A 25,392-nucleotide genomic window follows, 5' to 3' on the forward strand; every position below is an offset into this window, starting at 1 on the left:
TTTCATGATATACATGTATTCCATTTGGAATAAAACTGCACTTGTGTCTCCAAAGTGAGACACTCTACCATACAAACTGACCATAAGTTTACCTACATTTGTACATGTACATGTATTCACAGTTCATTGCCATCACCAGCCAAATCAAAGCATCTCCTTTGATGACTGCGCACCCTTTTCACCTCTATGGTTCATTAATGAAGCATGTAACAATCAATAATTAGTTCCCATCATTGACACAATACAGTCTGGCAGCAAGTACGGTATGTTTTTGTAATTTATAATGATGAGGAGAAAGGGAGGAGAGGTTGCCATGTGAAGGCCTACTTGTACATGTACAAACAAAGACATAATTTTCAGAAAAATATAGAACCTTTTCAATTTTTTGTCAGGACTGAGAAATAGGAGGCGCCGCTGTTCTATACACAGTATGGCTGCAGCGGCGGAGTCCTCAACATCAAGTCTTTACTATGGTTCACAAGTTTTTAAAATTTTGTCATAACTCTGAAAATGTACATGTAAGGACCTACATTAATTAATTATGGTTAAGAAGATTTTGAATTTTTATAAAATGCCTAATTCAAGTCCCTATTCCGTATAATTGTCAGGTATCAGCAAGTGGATTAATTAGTAAGTATATTGAATTTGGTTACTAAACCAAGGTCATACAGGTCATTTGGGGTATAAATAAACTGCTGTTTTGATTTGATTCATTGATTAATTTTCGTCTACTAACAATATAATATAACATAAATATAACAACAAATGTTAAATTGAGATTATTTACATCACTCTGCTTTGGTTTTAATATTGATACATATTCATTTTGTGTGTGAGACACTTTATGTAAATTGAATTACTTTTTATAAGTGTTATAAATAGGTTGTTGACCTTTCATAACTTGTAGAAATACATGTATGAAGAAAAACTAATTGATTTGAACAGTCATTCAGGGAAGCCTCTGAATTATGCCTGAATTTGTTTGGTCTCAATCTCATAAAAAATATCTTGTTCCTTTTGTAATTAATTAAGTGAGTAATTGAAATAGTAAGTAAGTAAAATAAGTAAGTACTGTATGAAGTAGGCAAGTAAAGTAAAGTAAGCAAGTAAGTGAATATATGTAGGTATTAAAGTAAAAGTAAAAGTAAAAGTAAAATAGTAAGTAAGTATTAAGTAAATAAGTAAGGAGTAAAGGAAATATTAAAGTGAGATTTGCACACCAATATTACTTTCCCACTTGCTTTGGAGCAGTTCATTTTTTCCATAACAATTGCTTTATCAAAAGTGAACTTTACACCTTTACAGAACAGTTTATTCTGAAGGTTATGTCAATGTATTGATACAAAGAAATCAATGGTTTATCACAAATGGTATGGTTGAGAGCAGATAATCAGAATAGTTGTGATACAGTGGCTTGGAATTACTACATGTATGAAGAATAAACCAACAAAGAAGTGTTGCATTCATGCACATGCGTGTCAGGATTGTATAATACGTACAATATATTCTTTCTTTTGAAATACTACATACATGTAATAGCCTTTTTACACTTGCAAAGATTTCCTTAACCCTATGTACATGTAGGTGGTTCTAAATTGCCATTTACCCCCACCTACATGTGTACAAATGTAGTATGGGGTTGAGCTTAGCCCACTTTTTACACAGCATTTTTGCAAAGTGGGCTAACCCCATATTGCAGGATTATTTGGCCCTGCAAAATAGCCCGGGGGGGGGGGGGGGGGTACTTACGAAATAAGGCATACGGGGATGTGCTGCTGGAATGGGTCGCTTTTTTGGAAGAAATCCCTAAACATGGGGTATGGTTTTATGCTGGAAAATCCCCTTAAAAAAAGTAAAGTAAAATCAGACAAACAAATTGGAGCTAATAATGTCATATTTCCAGCTATTCTTTTAATAAGATTCAATCACTTTATACAGGTACATATACATGGTCATTTTCAAACGTGAGTGACACGACAATCGGAGAGGGTTAAGGGCTCATATCTTTAAACTTAAAAGTTATGAATCAATCATGACTACTGTATTATATACAATGTAGGACTGGCATGGGCCACTACCAGTTTGATTTGAATTCTACAATTTGTTAAGTACATGTAGATATGATTGAAAAATGATGCGTGAGTGACACGACAAATTTTAGACATGGGTTTGTGACCATTATCACTTATGATTGGAGTCGTGCCCAAGTAGCTATCTAGGAGTACTGTGAGTACCCATACATGTATGTAAATAGTGTACCTATCTAGCACATATAATCAGAATCAATCAAACCTTCTCAATGGAAAATGGTGCCCTCCTACATGTATATACCGTGAGTGACACGACATCCAAAACGTGAGTGACACGACAAGTGCAAAATTACAACATTTATCTCAACAACGAAAGTATTTTTGGCATGATGTACAAGAGTGAAATCCCATCAACCAAAAAACAAGCTTAATTACATAACAACTGCCTTCTTCAAAGTTGATAATGTGTCATCCTAATGATTTATTCTTGGTTTATGGTCATATTTGCCCATCAACTCACATTCCATATACCATACCGCATTATTGTCACACTCGGGCTTCTACCACTCTCCTCTTTGGAGGAGGAAGCACTTGAAGGAGGCGTTATGTGGTCTTGGCATTGACATCAACTCAAACATTCTTTTTGTGGCCTGATTTCATTCAAAACTTTAACTCTTTCTCCCTATCTGTATATGACAGTTTACGGGTTTACAATTCAGCATCAACAACTGATGGAATAATTTTTCCTTGTAAGAAAGGTATTCTCAATAGTCACTCGCATCATCTGGCATGGTCTGGTAGCCAGTGCTGTCATGTATCATGTATGACTCCTTTTTCTTGAAATATTGGATTACAAAATTATCCTCCTTAAAGGTCAAGTCCACCCCAGAAAAATGTTGATTTGAATAAATAGAGAAAAATCAAACTAGCATAATGCTGAAAATTTCATCAAAATTGGATGTAAAATAAGAAAGTCATGACACTTTAAAGTTTCGCTTATTTTTCACAAAACAATGGTATGCACAACTCGGTGACATGCAAATGAGACAGTCGATGATGTCCCTCACTCACTATTCCTTTTGTTTTTTATTATTTGAATTATACAATATTTCATTTTTTACAGATTTTGCAATAAGGATCAAGTTGACTGAACCATATAGTATCATACAATACCGATTCAACATGTTCAGGGAGGAATTAATAGTTGTTTCACTTGACAATGCGGAGAAAATTAGAATATTTCATAATTCATATAATAAAATACAAAAGAAATAGTGAGTGGATGACGTCATCAGTCTCCTCATTTGCATATTGAACAGAATGTGCATATGACTGTTTTGTGAAATCAAGAGAAACTTTAAAATGTCATAACTTTCTTATTTTACATTCGATTTTGATGAAATTTTCAGTGTTACGCTTGTTGGATTTTTCTCTTTTTATTCAAGTCAACTGTTTGTTGTGGTGGACTTGTCCTTTAAATATTTTAGGCATTGTCCAAATAGGACTTGGCAGCTTCAATGTCTTTTTTTTGTACACTGTACCAAACCACATTTACTTGGCTGCACACTTCAGATGGACTATTATTAGCAAATACTTTAGAAACTTTAATAGGGATCAAGTTCAACTCATCAAGCATTGGTTTTCTCCTGAACTCTGCTTGTATGTGGACCCCTCCAAAGGCACTGTACCAAAATTCGGATCTATGATTTTCAGCAGGAATCTTGCAAGCTGCTTTTCATTGCTAATTATCATATTTGATAATAAACCAAACCACGGGTAATACATGGAAAGCCACGAGGTGAAAGACACGTAGTCAGTACCTGATTCTTGCAAAAAGCCACAGCACAGTCTGTTGGTATTACCTACAACTAAAAGTCATTAGCCTTTCCTTTGATGAGCCCTTGGATGTTATACTGAAATTCAATTCAGCATCCCAAACCATCAAATACTCCCCCTATACCTCCATATGGCATAGCTTTTTCCCCACGAGGTCCAGCTCAGTTCTAACCAGGGTACCCGGACCCCCAAGAAAAATTGATCTACATGAAAACATGGCAACTCACCAAAGTTGCTCAAATGCAATTCGGTCTTGGTTGGTACTTGTTGGGACCTACATTGTACATACCAGGGTATACATAATTTACTCTATCAATTTGTTGTGTGTAATGCAAATCTGCTCTGAACCCGCATCGGCCCGCTCACGGTAGTTTGCTGTGCAGACCCTAGTTCATCACTAGTGGTACGAATGGCGGCCGAACAAAGAATGATTTTGAACCAGGCATGTAGCTACTTCAAGCAATATACAAAATGCTTTTTTGAATCTCAGTAATTCTCACCTGATATGTTCTTGCAAAAAAATTGTTTATTTCATTCATGTCCTCGAAAACAGGCTATGTGGCAAAAAAGGTTAATTTTAATTTTAATTAATCAGAAGGGAAATAGTTTTTTCTGATTTTGAAAGAATGTTTGGTGTTCACGGAGATCTCTTCATACACTTTTCTACCATTAGAATATTTTATCTATTTCTGCAAATTTCAAAATAAGATCCCTGACCTTGCTAGCTTTAAACCTTAAGACAAAGAAATAACATTCCTAAAAAGATAGGTGAACGTTCTGCTCATTTTCGTAATTATGGAGACAGAGAATGTTCAAGTTATACCTGACTATAAACTTGAACCATCACCAAATCTTTATGCACTGTAAATATGTTCATTACTATGTATAGTGGTTTTTCTCTTGATATATTTATAATTTTGTGTCGATTGATTACATGTATGTTAGTATATTCTTTTATCTCAGTACATCATTAAAATATGAATTAGGATCTGAGTCTTCACACAAATGGAAAGTTGTCAGGATTTTTGAAACTGAGGAAACCTTGGAGAGGAAAGAAAATAGATGAACTAAATGTCAAATTCAATATTTCCCTTGATAGGGGTGAAGTTGGGAAAATAGAAAAAAATATTAGCCTTACATAGGCCTAAATGATGTCAGGAACAACATTTTGACTACATCCCTGAATTTATCTCGTAAAATGCTTTCAAAATTATTTGATGTTCTTTTTTATACACAATATGAGACCGTGAGTGACACGAGATTTCGTGAGTGACACGACTTTGTGAGTGACACGACACAACTTTAACAGTTAATTTTAGCTTAACCTTAACACATTGGACCAAGTTACTTTATATACAATAAGGTATGGGAAAACTGTATTTGCTCCTGTACTGGAATAAATTAATTTTCAGAATACACAGCTCTAGAAAACTTTTTGTCTTTACAACGTGAGTGACACGACAACCAGTTTTGAAAACTTTAAAGATCTACTTTTTTCAGAAAAACACTTCAGATAATTTTATTTTTGTTATTTAAGAGTTAGATACAATACAGAGCTTGTATCTTGCCAACAAATATGCTTCTAATACAAATTTTATATTGTGATAGGCAATATGTGAATTTTAATGCAAAAATTAGCATTTTGTAACATTAAATTTCCCTTGCACTAAATTCACTGTATTTCAAGACACAACGAATAATTTTATGTAACTGAAATGGAAAAACATACTTTGAGATGTCTAGTTTCAAAAACCATTGAAGCCTACTGATTTCTAGCAAGTTTTAATTTTCACCCCCATGTCCACTTATGTTTGAAAATGACCACATGTAGTTTATTAGTTATCAGATAATTAATAAAGAAATTTTCAGCATTCTGAAAAAGAATACATGTACATGTATAGGTCATGTCAAAGTCATGAGGCCTTGTCAAAGGCTTGATCATCCATGGATGAAGTATTGGTTCCCTGAATATCATCCATGAATTTTTAATATTCTTCTTGATCATTGGATTTAAAAAAAACTTAAGAGTGGAGGAAATACAGTACATGTACATCAATTGGGGAAGAAATCCTCCACTTGAGAATGATGGCAGATTGTGCTTTGGAGAGATTGTTAGCCTGCATACTGTACATGCACATGTATGTGAAAAAGGTGGTAACTAAAAGAGGCTAAAGGCCAGCTAGAGGCCAGCTAGAGTTCCCGGTTCAAACAAATACTTTATGTGAATTTGTGAAACCCTCTTTGATCCATGATTTTGGAACTTTACATGTACCGGGTAGGTCTATGCCTCCTGCATTCACAAGACTTAAACTTCAGAAACATTGTTTTGAAAATCATCAAAGAAAGATTCCAAATCAGTATTGTTTTTCAAAGAATCATTGTTGAAAAACAATACTGCTTTTGGCTCATTTTCATTGATTCACATAATAGCATGAAGTTACAAATTCACATCTTTTGGTAATGTGAATTACATGTACATTGTATATTGCACCATTTTGAAGATGTACAGTATGTACATGTACATTGTACAATACATATAGGCCTGCTTCATGTTGCTGCTTGATGAAAAGGTGAACATTATGGTAAGCTGAAGATCTCACAACTATGATTTACATGTAGGGCATGTACATGTACATGTACATTCTCAACAAAAATGTCATTATCTGTGGTATGTGCAAAATAAACTTCATTTCATGCTTCAAATATCCATGCTACCTTGGAGAAATTCCTGCAAATACTTCACAATTTAAAAAGTAGGCCTACATTGTGCTGTACAACTTATTTGCTCGTACATATGTTATGCATTTTCTCTCAGGGACATTCCAAGTATATATTATGTCAAAATACCAGGGTAGTTTCTGATTGGAGGGGTCCTGCTCAGGAAATACAACCTATTTCTTGTAATCGGGTCAGTGTGAAATCACCTTGCATGTCTTTCATGAAGTTCCAATTGATTATCTGTGATTTCTGGGGATTTACTTGAATGTAAATACACTGCAAGAGGGAAATTCATTGCTAATGGATACACGTTCTGATTGTTCTAGGCAAACGTATACAGTGTGCACACTCACAGGGACTCTGTCTCCCTTGCAGGTTTGTGGATGGGGGAAGTAGGAACAAAGAATTGCTTTCCCTGTGTGGATGGGCCAATGAAAGCCAAGGAAAGCAGTTGCCCATGTCATAATATGTGAAGAAATGAAAGAAATGTGAGCCTTGATCTCCTGTTCTACCCCCTCCTGATAGGAGAAGGTTCGAAAATTATGTACATGTAGTTGCTTGATAAAAACATTGTAATTTTTTTTCAATCATTCCCCTTTCCCCCCATTACATGGGACACACAGTGTGAACACAATATTACTCTAGGAGACTCCAAGACACAGTTCTCACTACCTTCCTAAAACTAAAAATACTAAAAACTAGTTTAACATGTAGTGAGAACATTCAAAGCGATCTTGGAAGCGATCTTCCAAACCGGTTCAGAAAATCACCTCGAGATGTAGTTTTCAAGATCGCTTTGCCTCGTTAAACTGGTTTTAGCGCAAGTGAGGACACAACCGTTCTTCAGGAAGCGATCTTCGCACATTTTGAGCGCGCTACTCCACATGACAGGTGTAGAATGCCGCTGTGGTTTCAAATTTTGCATGAAAATCAGCGAAAAACTGAGTTTATCAGTGAAAAGCTAAGTTTATCGGCGATACACTGAGTTATTTCGCCTTTATGGGTCAAATGGCGTGCCATAAATGTATATGTAAATTAAATTGTTCAAGATGACAAGGAGAAAATTGATATATTTTCGCAAGGCAAAATATATCTTGGTTGAAGTGACTGAAGAGACTTGCCACCTCTGACAGGTGTGAGTCAATCAGAGAGGCTGTTAGCGCTCCATTGACTGAGAAGTAAGACCAAACACACAGGCAGGGGTTAATTCAGGAAATTATGATAAGATCTCAATCAATTAAAGCCTGACTGATGTATATAGCTCCCTAGAGAGGTGTCCTCAGGAAGCAATAGCATTAAATATTTCCTCCGGTAGAGGTGCTTTCATACCCACAGGATACACAGAAAATGCTTGGTATATATTGTTAATTGGATTCTACCTCAATTACTGATTGGTGTAATGCTGTCTGGTCCAATGTCCACATCGTCTATCATTTGGTTTATTTTCTTGTATCATTTTTGTTTCCTCCATGATTTGTGCAATAACCAAATGGTCCAATCAGGGATGTACATTTAAAGAAAAGGGTTTGACATGTTTGCTTATTCTCCACTCATAATGGGATGAAATTTGATAAGCCTATATTGGGGGCGGGGTGTGATTTATGAAATCAAGGATCTGAGACTCGCCTCCCTAATCAACATAACAATCAAGTGAGGTGATACATGGGATGTAAAATCATGCTGGTACTATCAAAGCTATTTGGTTGTGAAGTTGACACCTTTACAAAATATTTAAAAGGTAATGAAATTTTAATGAGATAAAAAAGGTTCCTGACTGTGTACAGTAAACATACATGTACATGTACAAGGTTTCCTGCCTTTTGAATTCTGTACAAAAATGTCTTGATAGAGAGGGCTAGGGGTGTGGTTCTCTGGATGTAAGCATCCCAGATTCAAAGGGAGAAATCCTATCTCAGCATGCAATGTGAAATCAAACTCTCTCTCTCTCTCGCTCTCGCTCTCCCTCTCATATTTTGCTTTATTTTTGCCGGCAAATTAAAAAGGAAATCTTTGATATATCTCTTGACTTGAACTCTTCTCCAGTGAACACAGACAGGAGAATCTGTGTATCCTATTGAAAAATAATTTCCAATTCTTTATAAACTTGTATCAAAGTGAAATAAGTGGTTAGAGATGTGGATATATGTAGACCCTGAATATTCCTTGAAGAAATGTTTCTATTCTGTCAGAAAGTATTATAATCTTTGAAACAGAGGAGAGGACCTGTGAAAAACATTGTACGTTGACAATGCAGGGAATAATTTTGCTTTCCAAATTAGAATAGCATTTTTGGTCGTAAGAGAAAAGCTCTCAACTACGTATTACAGTCTTATGTAAAAATATGCTATACAAAAGACTTTATGCATAGCAGTCTTTCAAAAAAGGGGAGCAAATTGCGATGCTATACCAGGAAAACTATTCCCTGCACTGTATGATAGAACTGCTTTTTGGAGTTTTATAGATGGCAATGACATTATGAAAAATAATATTTCTCTTATTTTCAATCAGATTTTGCCTCTTTACTGGCCTGTTTGTATTTTTCTAAAAATCCCATTATCATAATAGACTTACCCTTTAAAAGTTAGGCATGTAAAATCATTATGACCATAGCTCAACCTCTTAATCTGTTTACCATACATTCCCTAGCGTTGAAATTCTTCTCTCTTGTGTATTTCTCTTCTGTTGACAGCTCGATGTGTCCCTGGCGTACAGTTTGCCTGTGCAGATGGAACTCAGTGCATCCCGTCTCCATGGAGATGCGATCTTGACCCAGACTGCAGAGACGTCAGTGATGAGGAAAATTGCAGTAAGTTTTCTTCATAAAGTAGTTTTCATCCTGGAAGTAAAGGCATTTATTTAAAAAATCTTATTGCATTGATTGCTGTCAAGACTTGAATTACTTTGGATTGAAGTTTTGTTTCCTGATTATCTGTAGCTTAGTGACAAGTGGATCCTGGTTTTGCCATTATATTGTGTCAGAAGCCTATAAGAGTTTATTCATGAATCGTATTACAATTGTGTGTGTATTATAATGACCATGGTATAAACTCGGTTAGTAGCTCCATGTTCCAGTTGTGCCAATGATTTAGAATATGAATTTGAACAGAATATCGGAGAGTGGTGATGACCTTTGCTAGATTTTTAGGTTACTTTTTCAAAGTTAAAAGTGGACAAGGCCACCCAATAAGTTCATTTTGAAAAGTAATGTTTTTTTTTTTTTGGGGGGGGGGATGCGACAAGCTTTAATTACTTGAGTATGTGTTAAAAGCTCCTTGATCAAACTTCTGAAATCTGAACATATTGTTTGAACAACATCCATTCCAGGAGATTCATGTAGGCCGAAGTACTGCCACTTTAGCAGTACCGGTATTAAATGTACATGAAGAAGCATTGCGTTACAAGTACCGGTAATTTAGTGAAAGGGTGGTAATGTATCAGCATGTATGGTATATGTACATGTATATATAATTGAATGAGGCAGGAAATGTACTTAATTGTTATATATTTTTATTTATTTCATCCCTGGTAGCATACAGTGGTGTAACATGCCAAACAGGATTCTTCCAATGTACCAGTAGCGGAGCAGAGATCTGTCTTCCAGAATCCTTCAGATGCGATGGTCAGCCAGATTGCCAAGATGGCTCCGACGAAGGCCCAGATTGTAAGTCCATGAAAGATGGCCATTTTTATCAACATTATTAACTCATTGAACTTGATTTAATTTATGTACGCTATGTATTTCCTATAGATAGATCCCATTCTGAGTTATCTCTTGGAATAGGGCTCAATGTGTTAAAGGCAAAGTCTATCTCCAGCATAAGTTTTTTAATCAACTAGAAAAAATCAGAGAAGCATAATGCTGAAAATTTCATCAAAATTGATATACACGTAGAAGAAGAAAGTTATATGGCATTTCAAATGTCACTTTATGTTAAAAAAAACAGTTGTAGGTATCTTGGCCTGTATGCAAATCAGGGAATTGACAATGTCACACACTCACTATTTCTTTTTGTCTTTTATTACATGTATGTCCATACACAAGTCTTTATACTCCCTCATGTCTTCTCTTATTTATAAGTAAGCTCTTGTACTCTCCATACCTGCATATGAAATTAAAAAGTGCATTTACCCCTACAAAGCATACAATTTGTACAGTATCTCAGAGTGAATGCCTGTTAATAAGGAACTTCAAATTTTTACTTGTACATACATATATATTTGATAATAAACATGTACCGGCTTGTTATGAGTTTTGACTAGATTGTTCCAAGCCAGCCATGTGTAATGAACAAGGTTTTCATGAATGTTACGATATTAAAAGGTAATGAGGTGTGCAGACATGATTTCATGAGCTAGTACGTCATCAACGCAGATATTTCACACCAATGTGCAATTATCAGAGCAGTGATGCTCAGCAAATCAGTTTGATGGACATATTTTTGGAGAGAATCTTTATGATTAGACCAGCTGTTCAGACTTTTTGGTCATGTTTGAACTCTATGTGTCACAGGAACATGTGCGAAGAAAGTGCAGTTATAAAAAAATGTTAATGAATAATGATTTTGTAATTTTCCTTCAAAAAAAGGGCTCTTGAGCATTTATCTCTAATACCAATATAGTAGTTGGATACTAGAAATCTGCAAAGATTAAATCATGAAATTTTCAGCTCATTTCATTCTTTGTTTCATTGTGCTCATCTGAGATGTGTGTAAAAAAACAGTGAAATCAAAAATATGTTATTTTTTTCATAACATCAACCTTTGGTATGATTATGATGATGTGTTGTTGTTTTCTTAGGTCCTGCTCCACCTGCCTTGAAGTGTCCATCCTCAATGCCCTATCAATGTTTAGATGGTTCTAACTGTATACCATATAGCAGTATCTGTGACTTCATTCCTGACTGTGTTGATTGGTCAGATGAGGGTGCATTCTGCAATCCAGGTAAGATTTATATTATAGGTTCCCACAATGTTTGCTCACTGAAACTGATGATTAGCTTATAGCTTAGACCTGTGTAGACACCCTTCAAAGTCTTTAAACATTAGTTGAAGAATAAAACTTGAAAAATGGTTAATGCTCTATCCACAAACTACTTGAACTACAAGTGGTTGCTTCTTGAAGTTTCAAGTACCGATAGTGTGGATGTATTATTTGAAAAACTTGAAAATTAGTTTCCTTGTGCATCTAAGACTATTAATACTAAGGTCATTGTGACACTTTCGGTTCTGTGATGTAATCCTTGTGTTGGACTCTTGCTCAAAAGTTGAAGCTATCATGGCACTCTGGAAACAATACTAGGATTGGTTTCGTTTCAGGAGTCTATGATAGCATTAACCCAGCTCCATCTGCCAGTGTTTTCATATTATCCTGCTATTTCTGAGCCAGAAAATGGTCCCAATCAGAATAATTGTGTTTGTACCGAAGATGCAATAAACATTGTTTTTTCTTTCATGGGTTCAGTCTTTAAGAATACAATCCTGAGTCAACTTTGATTTCTTTGAAGACAGGGCTCCACACTAACCCTTTTTTTCTACTGGTCCAACCTATTCATGTCGGACCAGTAGATACCCAGTTTTTCAATTTTTTACTGGTCCGAACCTAAAATCTACTGGTCCCCAAAAATAAAGAAAACATTTTAAAAAGGCGCGAGTTTATTTTGCTGTCCTTTCTTGTTATTCCCCCCCCAAAAAAAAAAAAAAAAATGAAGGAATGAAAGACAAAAAGAAAGCAAGACAGAAAGAAAGAAACAAACAAAGAAAGAATAAAAGAAAGAAAGGAAGTCCTGAAGCAAGGAAGGAAGAAAAAAGAAACGGTAAAGAAAGGATAGATGTGAAGGAAGGAAAAAAAGAAAGAACTAAAGAAAGAAAGAAAGAACAAAAATAAGAAAGAACAAAAGAAATAAAGGAATGAAGGAAAGAAATGAAACAAGCAATAAAGAAAGAAAGAACAAAAGACAGAAAGTAGTGAAGGAAAGAAAGAAGAAGCAATAAAAAATAAAGAAAGTGTAAAATGAGAGATGGAAAGAAGGAAAAAAGAAAGAAAGAGATGGAGGAAGGAAGGATTGAAAGAAGGAAGAAAGGAATTAAGGAAGAAATAAAGAAAAGGTAAAATGATAGAAGGAAAAAAGAATGAAGGAAAGAAATAAAGAAGGAAGGGAAGGAAGCAAGCAAGCAAGCAATATAAAAAAGAAAGAAAAGCTAAAAGAATAGATAAAAAGGAAGGAAAAATAGACTGAGACACAAAGAAAGGAAGGAATGAAAGAAAGAACGAAAGGAGAGAAAGGAAGCAAGCAGTAAAAAAAAAAAAAGGTAAAAGGATAGATTGAACGAAGGGAAAAAAGAAAGAACAAAAGAAAGAAAGAAGAAATGGCTGAAAGAAGGAAGACATGAAAAACAAGGGTGAAGAAATGATGGATGGAAGGAAGAAATAAAAAAAAGTAACAAATGAAGGAAACAAAGGGTAAAAAGAAGAGAAGAAAGAAGAGATAAACATAGGATGGATGGACTCAAGAAAGAAATTAAAAAAAGACAGAAAGAGAAAAAGAAATAGAGAAAAATATTTTTTTAAAGGATAGAAAGAATGAAAGAACAAAAAAGAAATTAAAAAAGAAAGACAGTAATAAAAAATGAAAGAAGAGAGGGAAGAAACAAAGAAAGATTTAAAAGAAAGAAGGAAAGAAAGATAGAAAGAAAACAGAGGAAGAAAGTTAAAACTATCATCATAAATAAATTGTCAGTTTCTTTTTGGCTCAATTAAAATATAGCTACGAAAGAAAGTCAGAAACCAAGTTACATGTATCAACACACACATAAATGCATATATGGGGCTACCATGTATTCAGACGATATCATTTGAAACCCGATCTGTTTGAACTAAAACAGAAGTGAAAATTTCTCCTTTTACTGCTTAAAAATGACAGAGTTACCCCAATTTTTAGGAAATATGGACATTATAAGAGCTTTTCATGAGTGTGAACTGTGAATTTTGACAGTTCTGTGTGAGATTTCTGCCAGAGGTTAGCCAAGTTTCGTTCGTGCAGCCAGTAGAAAATTTACCATGTGGGCTGTGTGGCTGGCTTCATGTACACTGTACATGTATGTTACCCTTGTAAAAATTACATGCGATTCATTCTGTGTGTATTCTGTGTGTGAATGACAGAATTTAACGGGAGGAAAATGGTTTGCAATTTGAGTCATGGAATATTTTTTATGTTTATGTTGGACCAGTGAATTTGACAATTTCTGGAAAAGTTAATGGCCCAACAATGGTTTTTATTACTGGTCATGTCGAACCCATAAATCTTGCTATTTTTGGAATAATTACTGGCCCGACAATGATATTTTTTACTGGTCATGTCGGACCAGTAAATCTTGCTATTTCTAAAAATATACTGGCCCGACAGAGATTTTTACCGGTCTGGGACCGTCGGACCGGCGCTAGTGTCGAGCCCTGTTGAAGAGCATGCTCTTGATTATCGGCTCGGGATATTTTATTTCTAGTGCCATACCATTGCGTGCAGTATTAAACAAAGCCCATAACGAAAGGCCCGATCTCATGTTCAAGTGAGAATCATCCCACTCGGGAGTTTCTTTGATCTCAAAATAAATCTTTATCAGGTCTCATTGCACTAGAATCTGGAGATTAGGCTGGTCTATGCTGATGAATAGCCTAGGAGAATCACCTAAGTTGTTGCTAGATGCTAATATAGTGAGGTTCAAACTGCAATATTCTATACAACGCTATCCACAGTTTGTTTCTAACCATTTGCTTGTCAATACAGATAATGAAGGAGATTGTACAAGGATGGAGTGTGGAACTGATCAAGTGTGTCAAGAAACTATCAATGGTGGTATGTGTATCTGTCCACCAGGATACCAAGTCAATCAAGACAACTCCACACTCTGTGAAGGTAATTACATTTAATCGTTATACACAAAATACAACATTTAATGAAACACATCAATGACAAATATTGATTTTTTTTTCATTATATTTTAATGATTTATGATTTAATCGTGTTTCTTCTCTTTAAAATCATATTTCCTATAAGTTTCAATGTTATTTTGATTATAATTCATTCAATAATATTTTTTATTGATGTTCAATTCAAGAAGGATTGAAATATTAGACTTTGGTCACTGAAATTTTAAACTTTGAAAAGTATCAAAATATGAAAGTTATCTAATGAAATTGTTGCATTTAATGTAAATATATGAGAATGAAAAATAAAATTTGCCAGAAATGCATTTCCAATTTAACTTGAATTAAATTAAAAAGATTAATCAAACATTGAAATCAGATAATTACAACATCAGCTGATTAATATCACAATGATTGAGACTTCTTGGCATCTAAATGTATATCAGGTCACTGTTTATGCCAAAAATTGTGTGTAAAATCATGCATAACCTGGAAAATCGTAATGAAACACTGTCTAGGCTATAATTTTTTTTATAGACTCTTGTCTTTCTTTTGGTCTCTTGGATGTTTGTAGTGATGTAATTGTTCACTGGTTCTAATCCCCAGATGTTAATGAATGTGACCTCTATGGGACATGTGATCAGATCTGTAAAAACACCCAAGGATCCTATTCATGTTCCTGTGCTAGTGGTTATACCATGGTCTCGGAAGGAAGATGTCGGTCCGACGAAGGTAAGAAACTTTTATTCATTACAAGTACCTTGCCCATTGCAAACATTTATGATCTTTATTGCTGTTATGGTATTCATCATTTATTTTAGTACGACAATGTCGAAAATGAGAGGAATGTACATGTATAAATTCTTTCTTTTTTTTAGGTTTGAAAAAATCCATCAAACATCACTGGTGAACAGCTAAGCTATAATACCGTATGCCTTTTAATATGAAAATATGTAAAGTGTATTTTTTCAAGGGTGTATGAATAATTTTTTTCATAATTGGTATTTTTCATAAAAACATGAAATACTGGTTTTGGTTATTGTCTCACCTGCATAGCAGAGTAAGACTATAGGCGCCGCTTTTCCGACGGCGGCGGCGTCAACACCAAATCTTAACCGAAGGTTAAGTTTTTGAAATGACAGCATAACTTAGAAAGTATATGGACCTAGTTCATGAAACTAGGCCATAAAAACCCAAGAAGAGAAGCAGTCTTATTGGAAAGAGTGAAATGCGAGAAGCAATCTAAAACTTGTTTAATCAAAATCGGTTATAGAATAAGCGAGTTATGGGAGTTTGAAAACTCTTCTTGAACATTCTATGGAGATCCTCAAATTGGCAAACAAGCTTTAAAATGGCTTATTCTGTGGACAACTCTCCATTTTTTTCGTACACAAGTTTTCAGATTTTCCTCATTATGCTTCAAATTGCATCTTGCCTCCTTCTGAGCACAACATATGTCATGGGAAAATATAATTCACACCACATATGTCAAGGTCAGAAGGAGATAATGTGAAATATGTAAAACAAAGGGGGAAATCTGAAAATTTGTGTACAAAACAAATGGAGAGTTGTCCACAAAATCAGCCATTTTGAAGCAAGTTTGCCAATTTGAGGATCCCCATTGAAAGTATAACAAGACTTTTTAAATGTCCATGAATTGCTTATTTCATAACTGATTTTGATGAAACTTGTTTTAAATTGTTCATCTCATTTTACTCTTTCCAATAAGATTGCTTTTTTTCTTGGGTTTTGGTTTCCTTTAATCAAGTATTACTGAACATTCTGCCTAAGTTTCAGGTCACTTGACTAAGGTCAAAGGTCATTTAGGGTCGATGAACTTAGACCATGTTGGGGGAATCAACATCAAAATCTTAACCAAAATCTTATAAGAGTCACCAAGTATCACTTAACATCTCATGCGAGTTCCAGGTCACATGACCAAATTCCAAGGTCATTTAAGGTCATTGAACTTTGGCCATTTTAGAGGTTATTATTAGATTGCTGTCATAAGTTTCAAATTTTATAGATATAGTGTATAAAATGTGGATATAGGGGTAATCATGTATCACTGACAAGTTTTAGGTCACATGATCAAGGTCAAATGTCAATGAACGTAGTATTGTATCATTATATGAATGGTGTTTTTTGTGAATGATTATTTTATAGTAGTTTTCAAAGTCAGCACTGCTGCTATATTGAATCGCGTGATGCAGTTGAGACAGCCAGAGGCATCCCACTTGTATATCAAATGCATCGAACACGATGTTTGAGTGCTGCTCATTTATGATGTCATAAAATCTAAATTTGAAATATGAATTTCTCTGTGAACCTTTAATTGTCTTTTTTTCTGATCTGTCACTAGTTTCTCCTGTTTGTCTGCTTTCTTAGACTAACTTGATGCCATGATGGACTTCCCACAGAGACTTAAATACATGACTAGAGAACTGTTTACTTTCTATTTGTCATATTTTGTCTTTTTTAGTGCACTTTTTTTATTGTATAATATTGTATAATTAAGAATGAGTGCTTTTCTGAATGATATCTATAGACGCCAAGCTGCTTGTAGCAAACGTGGATAACCTCCTTCAGTTGAACCTTGATGGGAGTAAAGTTAACGAAACCAGCTTATTGGCAGCTATGGGCACTAGGGCTATGGACTACAATCTCAAGAAAAATAAGGTACGACATACTCGCCCAATTCACAATTGTGATTTTGGATCCCTGGTCCGAAATACCGTCATTTTAAATTTCATGCATCAATTCCTCTAAATTCTTTATCGAGAAAGTGGTCAATGCAGAATGTGTTTTTGTCACAGGGCAACAGATTTACACTGGTTTCTGATGTTACAGGTTGGAAACCATGATGTGAGTATTGAAAGCTCTGTGCGATGTTGCATCTACAATGAGAGCCAAGTCAGTGCCAAATCCTAGACTGTTGCACACTACTCTGACTTCACTACGGCTCTGAACCAGTTACATGTAGGGCTTCTCTCACACATGAAATCTTAATACGATGCTGCTATTTCATTTTTACTCTCTCTGTATGATAATAATAGCCACATTTCTAAAGTGCACATATCCATTCCAAGGAATGCTCAAGGTGCCTAACAGCTCAATATAATTTACAGAAAAAATGAACAATCATACATGTACAAATGTTATAATGCAATTCATAGGGAGAGGAAGTTAACTAGGATATCACTCTTATGTTATTAGGTCTACATTACTTGAAAAATTGGATCATGGCCCATGATTAGGTAAAGGCCCTACATGAATATTGCAAGCTTTGACTTCATTTTGTTTTTATTTTGAAGTACAAGTAGTGAGTTTGGATTATCAACACTTGAAGCAACGAATCTATTGTCAACTTAGAAATAGTGATCTAATGCATCACCTCCCCCTCCCCAACTTGAATGGCATGGCTTCAGGTGCAATGTCAATTAGGCCTGTGATTCTTGTCTGCAGTTGGAATTTTTTTTCACTGAGATTGTCCTTGGATCTTTGCTAATTTTGACCCCTCCCAGAGTTCGCAATAAAAGCAGGTTGATTTGAAAGCAGTAAATGAATAGAAGTGTTGAATGTATGTGCAAAGCTTTGAGATTATCTAAAATCTCTTTGAGGGTAATCTGTGCTAATCCTGCCATTGTTACTTCCTGCACCCGAGACACAATACATGTAATCCACATTGAGCCTTAGTAATCCTCATTCCTGATGCCCCAGAGGGCTTCATTATAAGAGACCATATTTTTCTCAGAAGAAGCTTCATTGGGATTTTGAGTCTAATGGAGAGCATTGATTAATGATGTCTAACCAGGCTTTAGCTTACAGCTCAAGCAGTTTAAATTTGGTGGTGTTCATGAACAAGGTAAAAAAGAAATGGTATGAAATTCACTCATCAATGATTGCTGCATAATAGATACTATCAATTAATACAAAATCAAGAGTTTTTCTGAAGGTACAATATAATTTCAAGTAACATTCCATTACAAAAGTGTACTAGCAGGAGATCTTCATTTCATACGTTTCAAGGTTCTTTGTGAAAATTTGAATTTTTAATTTTTGAAGATGTTGCGCTGCTATCTTGGTACTGTTATAGTTCTAACAGATGAAAGTTATATTAAAGTTATATTTTCTTTAAAAAGGACATTGGACTATTTTACTCTTGCACAATTTTAGTGTATAAAAATCAGAAATTGCATACAAAGATCATATCCTTAACTTGTTCAGTCCTTGTCATACCTGAGAAGTGGTTTTATATCAAAAGGGAAAAAATGCAGACTTGAGAATAATCCTGTCTAATCGCAAATTCACTTAGGCAAGATTTTTTTACATGTTATCCACACTATAACATTTTTTACATACACATTTGTGTAATGTACCTACATGTCATGTATGGAACAGCGAAAGACACTCTGAAAGGATATACTGAAATTAAGAGAGGCTTTAAAGCATGAATAGAGAATGGCATTGTTGACAGGGAAATAAAAGTTATCAGCAGTACAAGAGGGGAATAGCAGGGAAATGTTTCAAAAAAAGAGTATTAAAATGCTGACAAATCGTCATGCTTTAATAAGTTTCAATGCACACAATAAAAATGCATAATCTCATGGATGACCACGGAGCATGATCTACATTAAACGAATGCATTGATGCATTATTTACCAAACACAACTGGGAATTTACAAGTGATTTTTTTTCGGCAGACTTCAAGCTTATGAAACACCCCCAGATAAGGGATGAGGCTACAAGTGGAACTAGAGAGAAGGAGACAAGCCATGTTATGTAAATCTTACAATGCAGATAGTGCCCCCCCCACCCCCATCAGCTCAATGTTTTAATGGCTAAACACTAAAGACACTTCTTCTAGAATATCTGTCAACCACTGTGTATCTCTGGAGCCCATTGAAGAATTAAAAGCCAATCAGGTGCGATTCCAGAAGTCAATTGCAACTTGACTTTCAACAAATGAGAAGTGCACATGTTTTGATTTTTTGATTTTTTTTGGGGGGGGGGTTGTGTATGAGCACAACTCTATATGAAACAGGCCACATGGCTGTTTGAGCACACCCAGATAAAGGCAGCTGACCAGTATGGTTTCAAGGAAAGCTAGTGGTAAGAAGTAACTAAACATGTATAGAAATGTAGCCAAGCAGAGAAGGAACTGAATGAAAAAATGTAAAGGAAAAGAATTATGAAAAAAATAGGATTAAAAGATAAAGGGAGAAGAGGATCACGAAAATAAATGAGAAAATTCAAATTTAAACTGAAGTCTTATCTTTTCTAACAGTATTAGTTATTGGCACTTTGACACTCATCCAAACTTTCTTTCTTTTCTTTTGCGCCTCGGAATAGAATATTTCTATATAGATGGCGCTATATAAATGCCTATTATTATTATTATTAAAAGGATTAATTAAGGGAAAGGGAAGAGGGAATTGAAGAGTATCAAAGCATAATTTAGATATAATATACAAATCCCAGGCTATCAAACATATATGATATAATAGCAGGTCTAGCCTGAGTGGCAGGTGCAGTAATTCTAGTCTTAGCTGAGCCAGCTAAACACGGTTTGGCGGCATACCCCCGTTTCTGTGTCTTCTTACAGGGTTTCGACTGGAGCTGCTTAGAGAGCTCCACTACCTGTTTGCGCGAATCAAGTCCTTGACTCAAGATGCTAGCAAAGTGATTTCCAAACAGGTGCTCCTCTGCCTGAGGGCTAGCGCTACTAAGCAACAGGACATCCCTCGGCTGAACGCCGAGGTCCAGATAGCCTTAGAAGAAAGCTGTAACCAGAGATTCCCTGATAGAACCAGGAGACCCTAAGACTGATCAAGGAGCCCAAGAAGGCCTTCAGTCTTGGCCCCAACTGAACCAAAATCTCAAAGTCTGGGGCAAGCATCTATTCATTGGTGTAATGGACATAGCTCTTCGTATCGGCAGAATGATAGGAAGATGGCATTGCGTGCGTCGCGCAAGTGACATACGAGAAGTGCACTATCGGGAGGTGTGACAACTTTGACAACTTGCATTCATGTGATTGAGGCGAATTCAGGATGAATTAGCATAGAATGAGTAGATACATAAATTTATTTAGCAAATATTAAATCAGGATTGATTTTCCTGATTCTGACTTATTGTCGTGGTATTACAGCTTGTACATACACATACAAATGTCATTTTGATAAATAATGTAACATTGACATTTTGAGGATTTGTTGCTTTCCAAAAGATTTCTTATAAATTGCTTGTTGTCTGATCTTTGCTTCATAGCTGTATGATTATTGATGTTCATTTGTCACATTTGTTCCTCAGATTTGTTGGGTGAATTTTGGTAACCATGCCGAGCAGCTGAAGTGTGCTGATTTGACCAAGATGGATAACATCGAAGTAAAAGATCTAATCCTAGATCTCACCAGTAAGTAATCTGCCTTTGATTGCCATATTCATTTCACATGAAATCTTAAATACTGTTAAACACTTCTCTGATCATTGTTTGAGAATGCATTTGAACTGTGTATTGTTGTAAATGGTGTCCTTTAATACATGTAGGCCTACTTGTCATGTTGTCATTCATTTATGTTACATTATGCCTCTTCATGTGATCTTGTGCAGCTTAAGCTACAAACATGTTCATACTGAGTACTCCTGCAGAGGGAAATGGTGGTTGTCCTTTACATAATGATATTGATTGATGTACATGTACTAGATTTCAAATAACAAATCTCTTGCCATCGGGCCATGTGCATTTAATAGCTATATCTCTTTAACTTAAACCGGTTCACAAAATGACCAGGGGCCGTATTCTGAAAATTGTCTGGAGAGAAATATTCTTGTATCCTCAGAGTTACAAGAAAATCCATATTCCGAAAATTCTGGTATCTTTTCTTTAAAATTGTCTTGTAATTTTCACTGAGCGGGTACGATGTCAGAGCTATGATGCGTTAAGTCAATACGATAACATATCGAGATAAAAGTTATTCTGAAAATTCTCTTATCTTTGCATTCTGTTAACTTCCTTGTAAAATACAAACAAATTTACAAGAGGTAGGGGGCTATCGTAACTTTATGCGATATTGTCGGCCAAAATGATAATTTCTATCTTGCTGCATCCAGCAAGTACATCTTGTTTTACAATCTGAGGAAACATTCCAAAGACATTACAGAGACGGATTGGTAGACTGGTATTCGAGATGATGAATCTTTTCAAAGAAATTATGACTGGGAGAACAGCCTCGTGTACTTTTAGCACAGGTCTTAAAGTGGCTGTGACATATTGGATATTAATACTTTCATCACGAGGCATGCAACATAATCAATTGATGTAATACTTCCTGATGATTTTTTTTATCAATCCCTTTATCTTATTCATGGATATGATAGTAGTATTAACATTTTTATTATTGTTTATTGATAAACAGTCAAACCCGTCTTAATGGCCACCTCTCTATAGTGAAAACATGCATTTAGTGGCCACCAAAATTGTCTCCCAATGGAATGGAATACATGTTTGTGTTATGGAACCTGTTTTGACAGGTTTGACTGTGGTTTATTCCAACCATTTATTATTTTTCATTTAAATATTTTTTGATTTCTAGATGTTCAGCAGATAGCCCTTGACTGGGTTACTGGTAACATGTATCTGATGGATGATGTAGTGGATGCTATTATAGTTTGTCGCTTTGCTGGGGATATCTGCATTACGGTGGTAGATGGAGACCTGTCTAGACCGAAGGGACTCACTCTGGATCCCAGGATGGGGTAAGGAAGAAGCTTGATCAAGAATAACTCTTCAAGATTTTTCTAATTAAGAATTATGCATGTAATTAAATGAAATGAAAATGATTGAAATGAATTATTCTGTTCACTTATTCAGTACTTGGATGCATGTGACCCTTTCTTCCTACATGTATTTTGAATTTAAGGACGTTCCACAGTTAAAATGAAGTCCATGTCATTTTCACCAAATTTTGCACAGAGTTACTTTGGTAACTATGCATTATGAAAATGCAAAAACTAATATAGGTTCATGTGCTTATTTTTTTTCTACGGGACTTCAAAGTTGCGGTATTTGAATGATATGAAATGTTGCGCAAACATGAGAATTATGCCTCTCTTAGACCTCACGAATTCACCAAATGAGTTTAAATCATCTTTACTCAGTGGATACCGCATCAAACTTCATCAAATTTTCAAGATATATAACAAAGTGTATTACAAAGTAAGAAAAAGTCTTTTAATTGGTAAAACTATATCTATTTGGAGTCAGCAGCGCCCTCATTTGGCAAGAATGGTGCAAAAGCTAGGAAAAAACAAATCTTCAAAGACGTGAATCTACTCAAAAAAAAAAAAAAAGTATTTTATAAGCTGCACTTTTTTCAAAATCCATGTCATTTTTATCAACTTCGGCTAAACTGTAGAGGAATGTATATGGAAGATGTAGGGAAGTTAAAAATATGGGGTCCATGTTCTCGTTCTTTAACTATGAGTGTCAAAAGTGTTGCGACTTTGCATGAAAATCGCCTAAAATGCGCCAAAAACATGCAAAAGTCTCATAATACCGTCTGAAATGAAAAGGGTTCCCGTATTTCGCTCCCAAACATTCAAATCCATGTCATTTTCATAATACTCTCTAAATTTATAGAGGAATATATTCTAAAGCTGTTAAAATATTAAAAATATGGGGTCCATGTGCTCATTTTTAAACTATCAGTGTCCAAAGTATTGCGAGTTGGCTTGAAAATATTGAAATCCACCTAAAGTGCGCCGAAAACGTGCAAAAGTCTAATAATACCGTCTAAAATGCGAATGGTTCCGTAGTTTTGCTCCCAAACATTCAAAATCCATGTCATTTTCATCATAATTTCTAAATTTGTAGAGGAATATATTCTAAAGCCGTTAAAATATTAAAAATATGACGTCCATGTGCTCGTTTTTAAGTTACCAGTGTCCAAAATGTTCCGAGTTGGCTTGGAAATTGCCTAAAATGCGTCAAAAACAAGCAAAAGTCTATACCCTTAACAATGCAAATGGTTCTATATTTCGTTCCCAAACATTCAAAATCCATGTCATTTTCATCATACTCTCTAGATTTGTAGAGGAATATTTTCTGAAGGCGTTAAAATATTAAAAATATGGGGTTCATGTGCTCGTTTTTAACTATCAGTGTCCAAAGTATTGTAAGTTGGCTTGAAACAGCCAAAAATGCGCCGAAAAACAAGCAAAAGTCTGTAAATATACCGCCTAAAATGCGAATGGTTCCATAGTCTTGCTCCCAAACATTGAAAATCCATGTCATTTTCATCATACTTTGCACATAGATATTATAGCACCTGAATATTTCAAATATGCAAAAATCAACATGGGTCCATGTGCTTAATTTTTGTCTCACCTGCATAGCAGAGTGAGACTATAGGCGCCGCTTTTCCGACGGCGACGGCGGCAACGGCGGCGGCGGCGGCGGCGTCAACACCAAATCTTAACCTGAGGTTAAGTTTTTGAAATGACAGCATAACTTAGAAAGTATATGGACCTAGTTCATGAAACTTGGCCATAAGGTTAATCAAGTATTACTGAACATCCTGCCTGAGTTTCATGTCACATGACCAAGGTCAAAGGTCATTTAGGGTCAATGAACTTAGACCATGTTGGGGGAATCAACATCAAAATCTTAACCTAAGGTTAAGTTTTTGAAATGTCATCATAACTTAGAAAATATATGGACCTAGTTCATGAAACTTATACATAAGGTTAATCAAGTATCACTGAACATCCTGCATGAGTTTCACGTCACATGACCAAGGTCAAAGGTCATTTAGGGTCAATGAACTTTGGCCGAATTGGGGGTATCTGTTGAATTACCATCATAACTTTGAAAGCTTATGGATCTGATTCATGAAACTTGGACATAATAGTAATCAAGTATTACTGAACATCCTGTGCAAGTTTCAGGTCACATGATCAAGGTCAAAGGTCATTTAGGGTCAATGAACTTTGGCCAAATTGGGGTATTTGTTGAATTACAGCCATAAATTTGAAAGTGTGTTGGTCTAGTTCATAAAACTTGGACATAATAGTAATCAAGTATCACTGAACATCCTGTGCGAGTTTCAGGTCACATGATCAAGGTCAAAGGTCATGTAAGGTCAAAGAACTTTGGCCACGTTGGGGGTATTTGTTGAATTGCCATCATATCTCTATAAGTGTATTGGTCTAGTTCATAAAACGTGGAAATAAGAGTAACCAAGTATCACTGAACATCTTGTGCGAGTTATAGTAGTTTTCAAAATCAGCACTGCTGCTATATTGAATCGCGTGATGCAGGTGAGACGGCCAGAGGCATTCCACTTGTTTGCTATAGAGCTTCAAAGTTAACAGAAATGGATGTTCTTAAGAATTGCGCATTCAAAAGAATTTGGCATTTTTAGACCTCACGAGATCACAACAATGAGTTTAATGCTTTATTACTCAGTCAAAATCCATAAAAATTTCATCAAATTTTGCAACATGATTAAAATTGTATCCTTAAGATGGATAATCTATTTATATTGCTTTCAATATTGTTTGCTCATTTAAGTCTAACAGTAGGGGAGACCGGGGTTAGTTGGAACATTTTTGACAAAAATAGCGGTAAAATCCAAATAGACTTTACTCGAGAAACAATCAGTATATCAGCTTGAAGCATATATCGTAGGGCTTCAAATGTACCCCATAACATTTTTAACTCTATTATGGTTACTGAAAAAATCCACCTTTAACAAGACCATCGCAAACGTTCCAACTTACCCCCATATCAGGGTAAGTTGGAACATGGTATGGGGTAAGTTGGAACACTGGATGGTCGATTAAGAATTATACTAAAACTACTTAAAACTGTAATATTACATGGTTT

General features: G+C 35.3%; 1 protein-coding gene across 1 annotated transcript in view; it reads left to right on the forward strand.

Moving 5' to 3' along the window:
• Window positions 1–9,278: 9,278 nt before the first annotated feature.
• LOC129264993 (low-density lipoprotein receptor-related protein 1-like) overlaps window positions 9,279–25,392 on the forward strand; it is a 70,477-nt gene continuing 54,363 nt past the window's right edge. Inside the window, exons 1-8 of the mRNA XM_064103967.1 lie at window positions 9,279–9,390; window positions 10,114–10,245; window positions 11,382–11,525; window positions 14,365–14,493; window positions 15,111–15,236; window positions 17,053–17,183; window positions 20,817–20,919; window positions 22,100–22,262. Of these exons, the coding sequence (XP_063960037.1) occupies window positions 11,417–11,525; window positions 14,365–14,493; window positions 15,111–15,236; window positions 17,053–17,183; window positions 20,817–20,919; window positions 22,100–22,262 (761 nt within the window). The 5' untranslated portion in view covers window positions 9,279–9,390; window positions 10,114–10,245; window positions 11,382–11,416. The remainder of the gene's footprint in view (window positions 9,391–10,113; window positions 10,246–11,381; window positions 11,526–14,364; window positions 14,494–15,110; window positions 15,237–17,052; window positions 17,184–20,816; window positions 20,920–22,099; window positions 22,263–25,392) is intronic.

The sequence above is a fragment of the Lytechinus pictus genome, chromosome 1, assembly GCF_037042905.1.
Source record: "Lytechinus pictus isolate F3 Inbred chromosome 1, Lp3.0, whole genome shotgun sequence".
In the NCBI taxonomy this organism is placed as follows: Eukaryota; Metazoa; Echinodermata; class Echinoidea; order Temnopleuroida; family Toxopneustidae; genus Lytechinus; species Lytechinus pictus.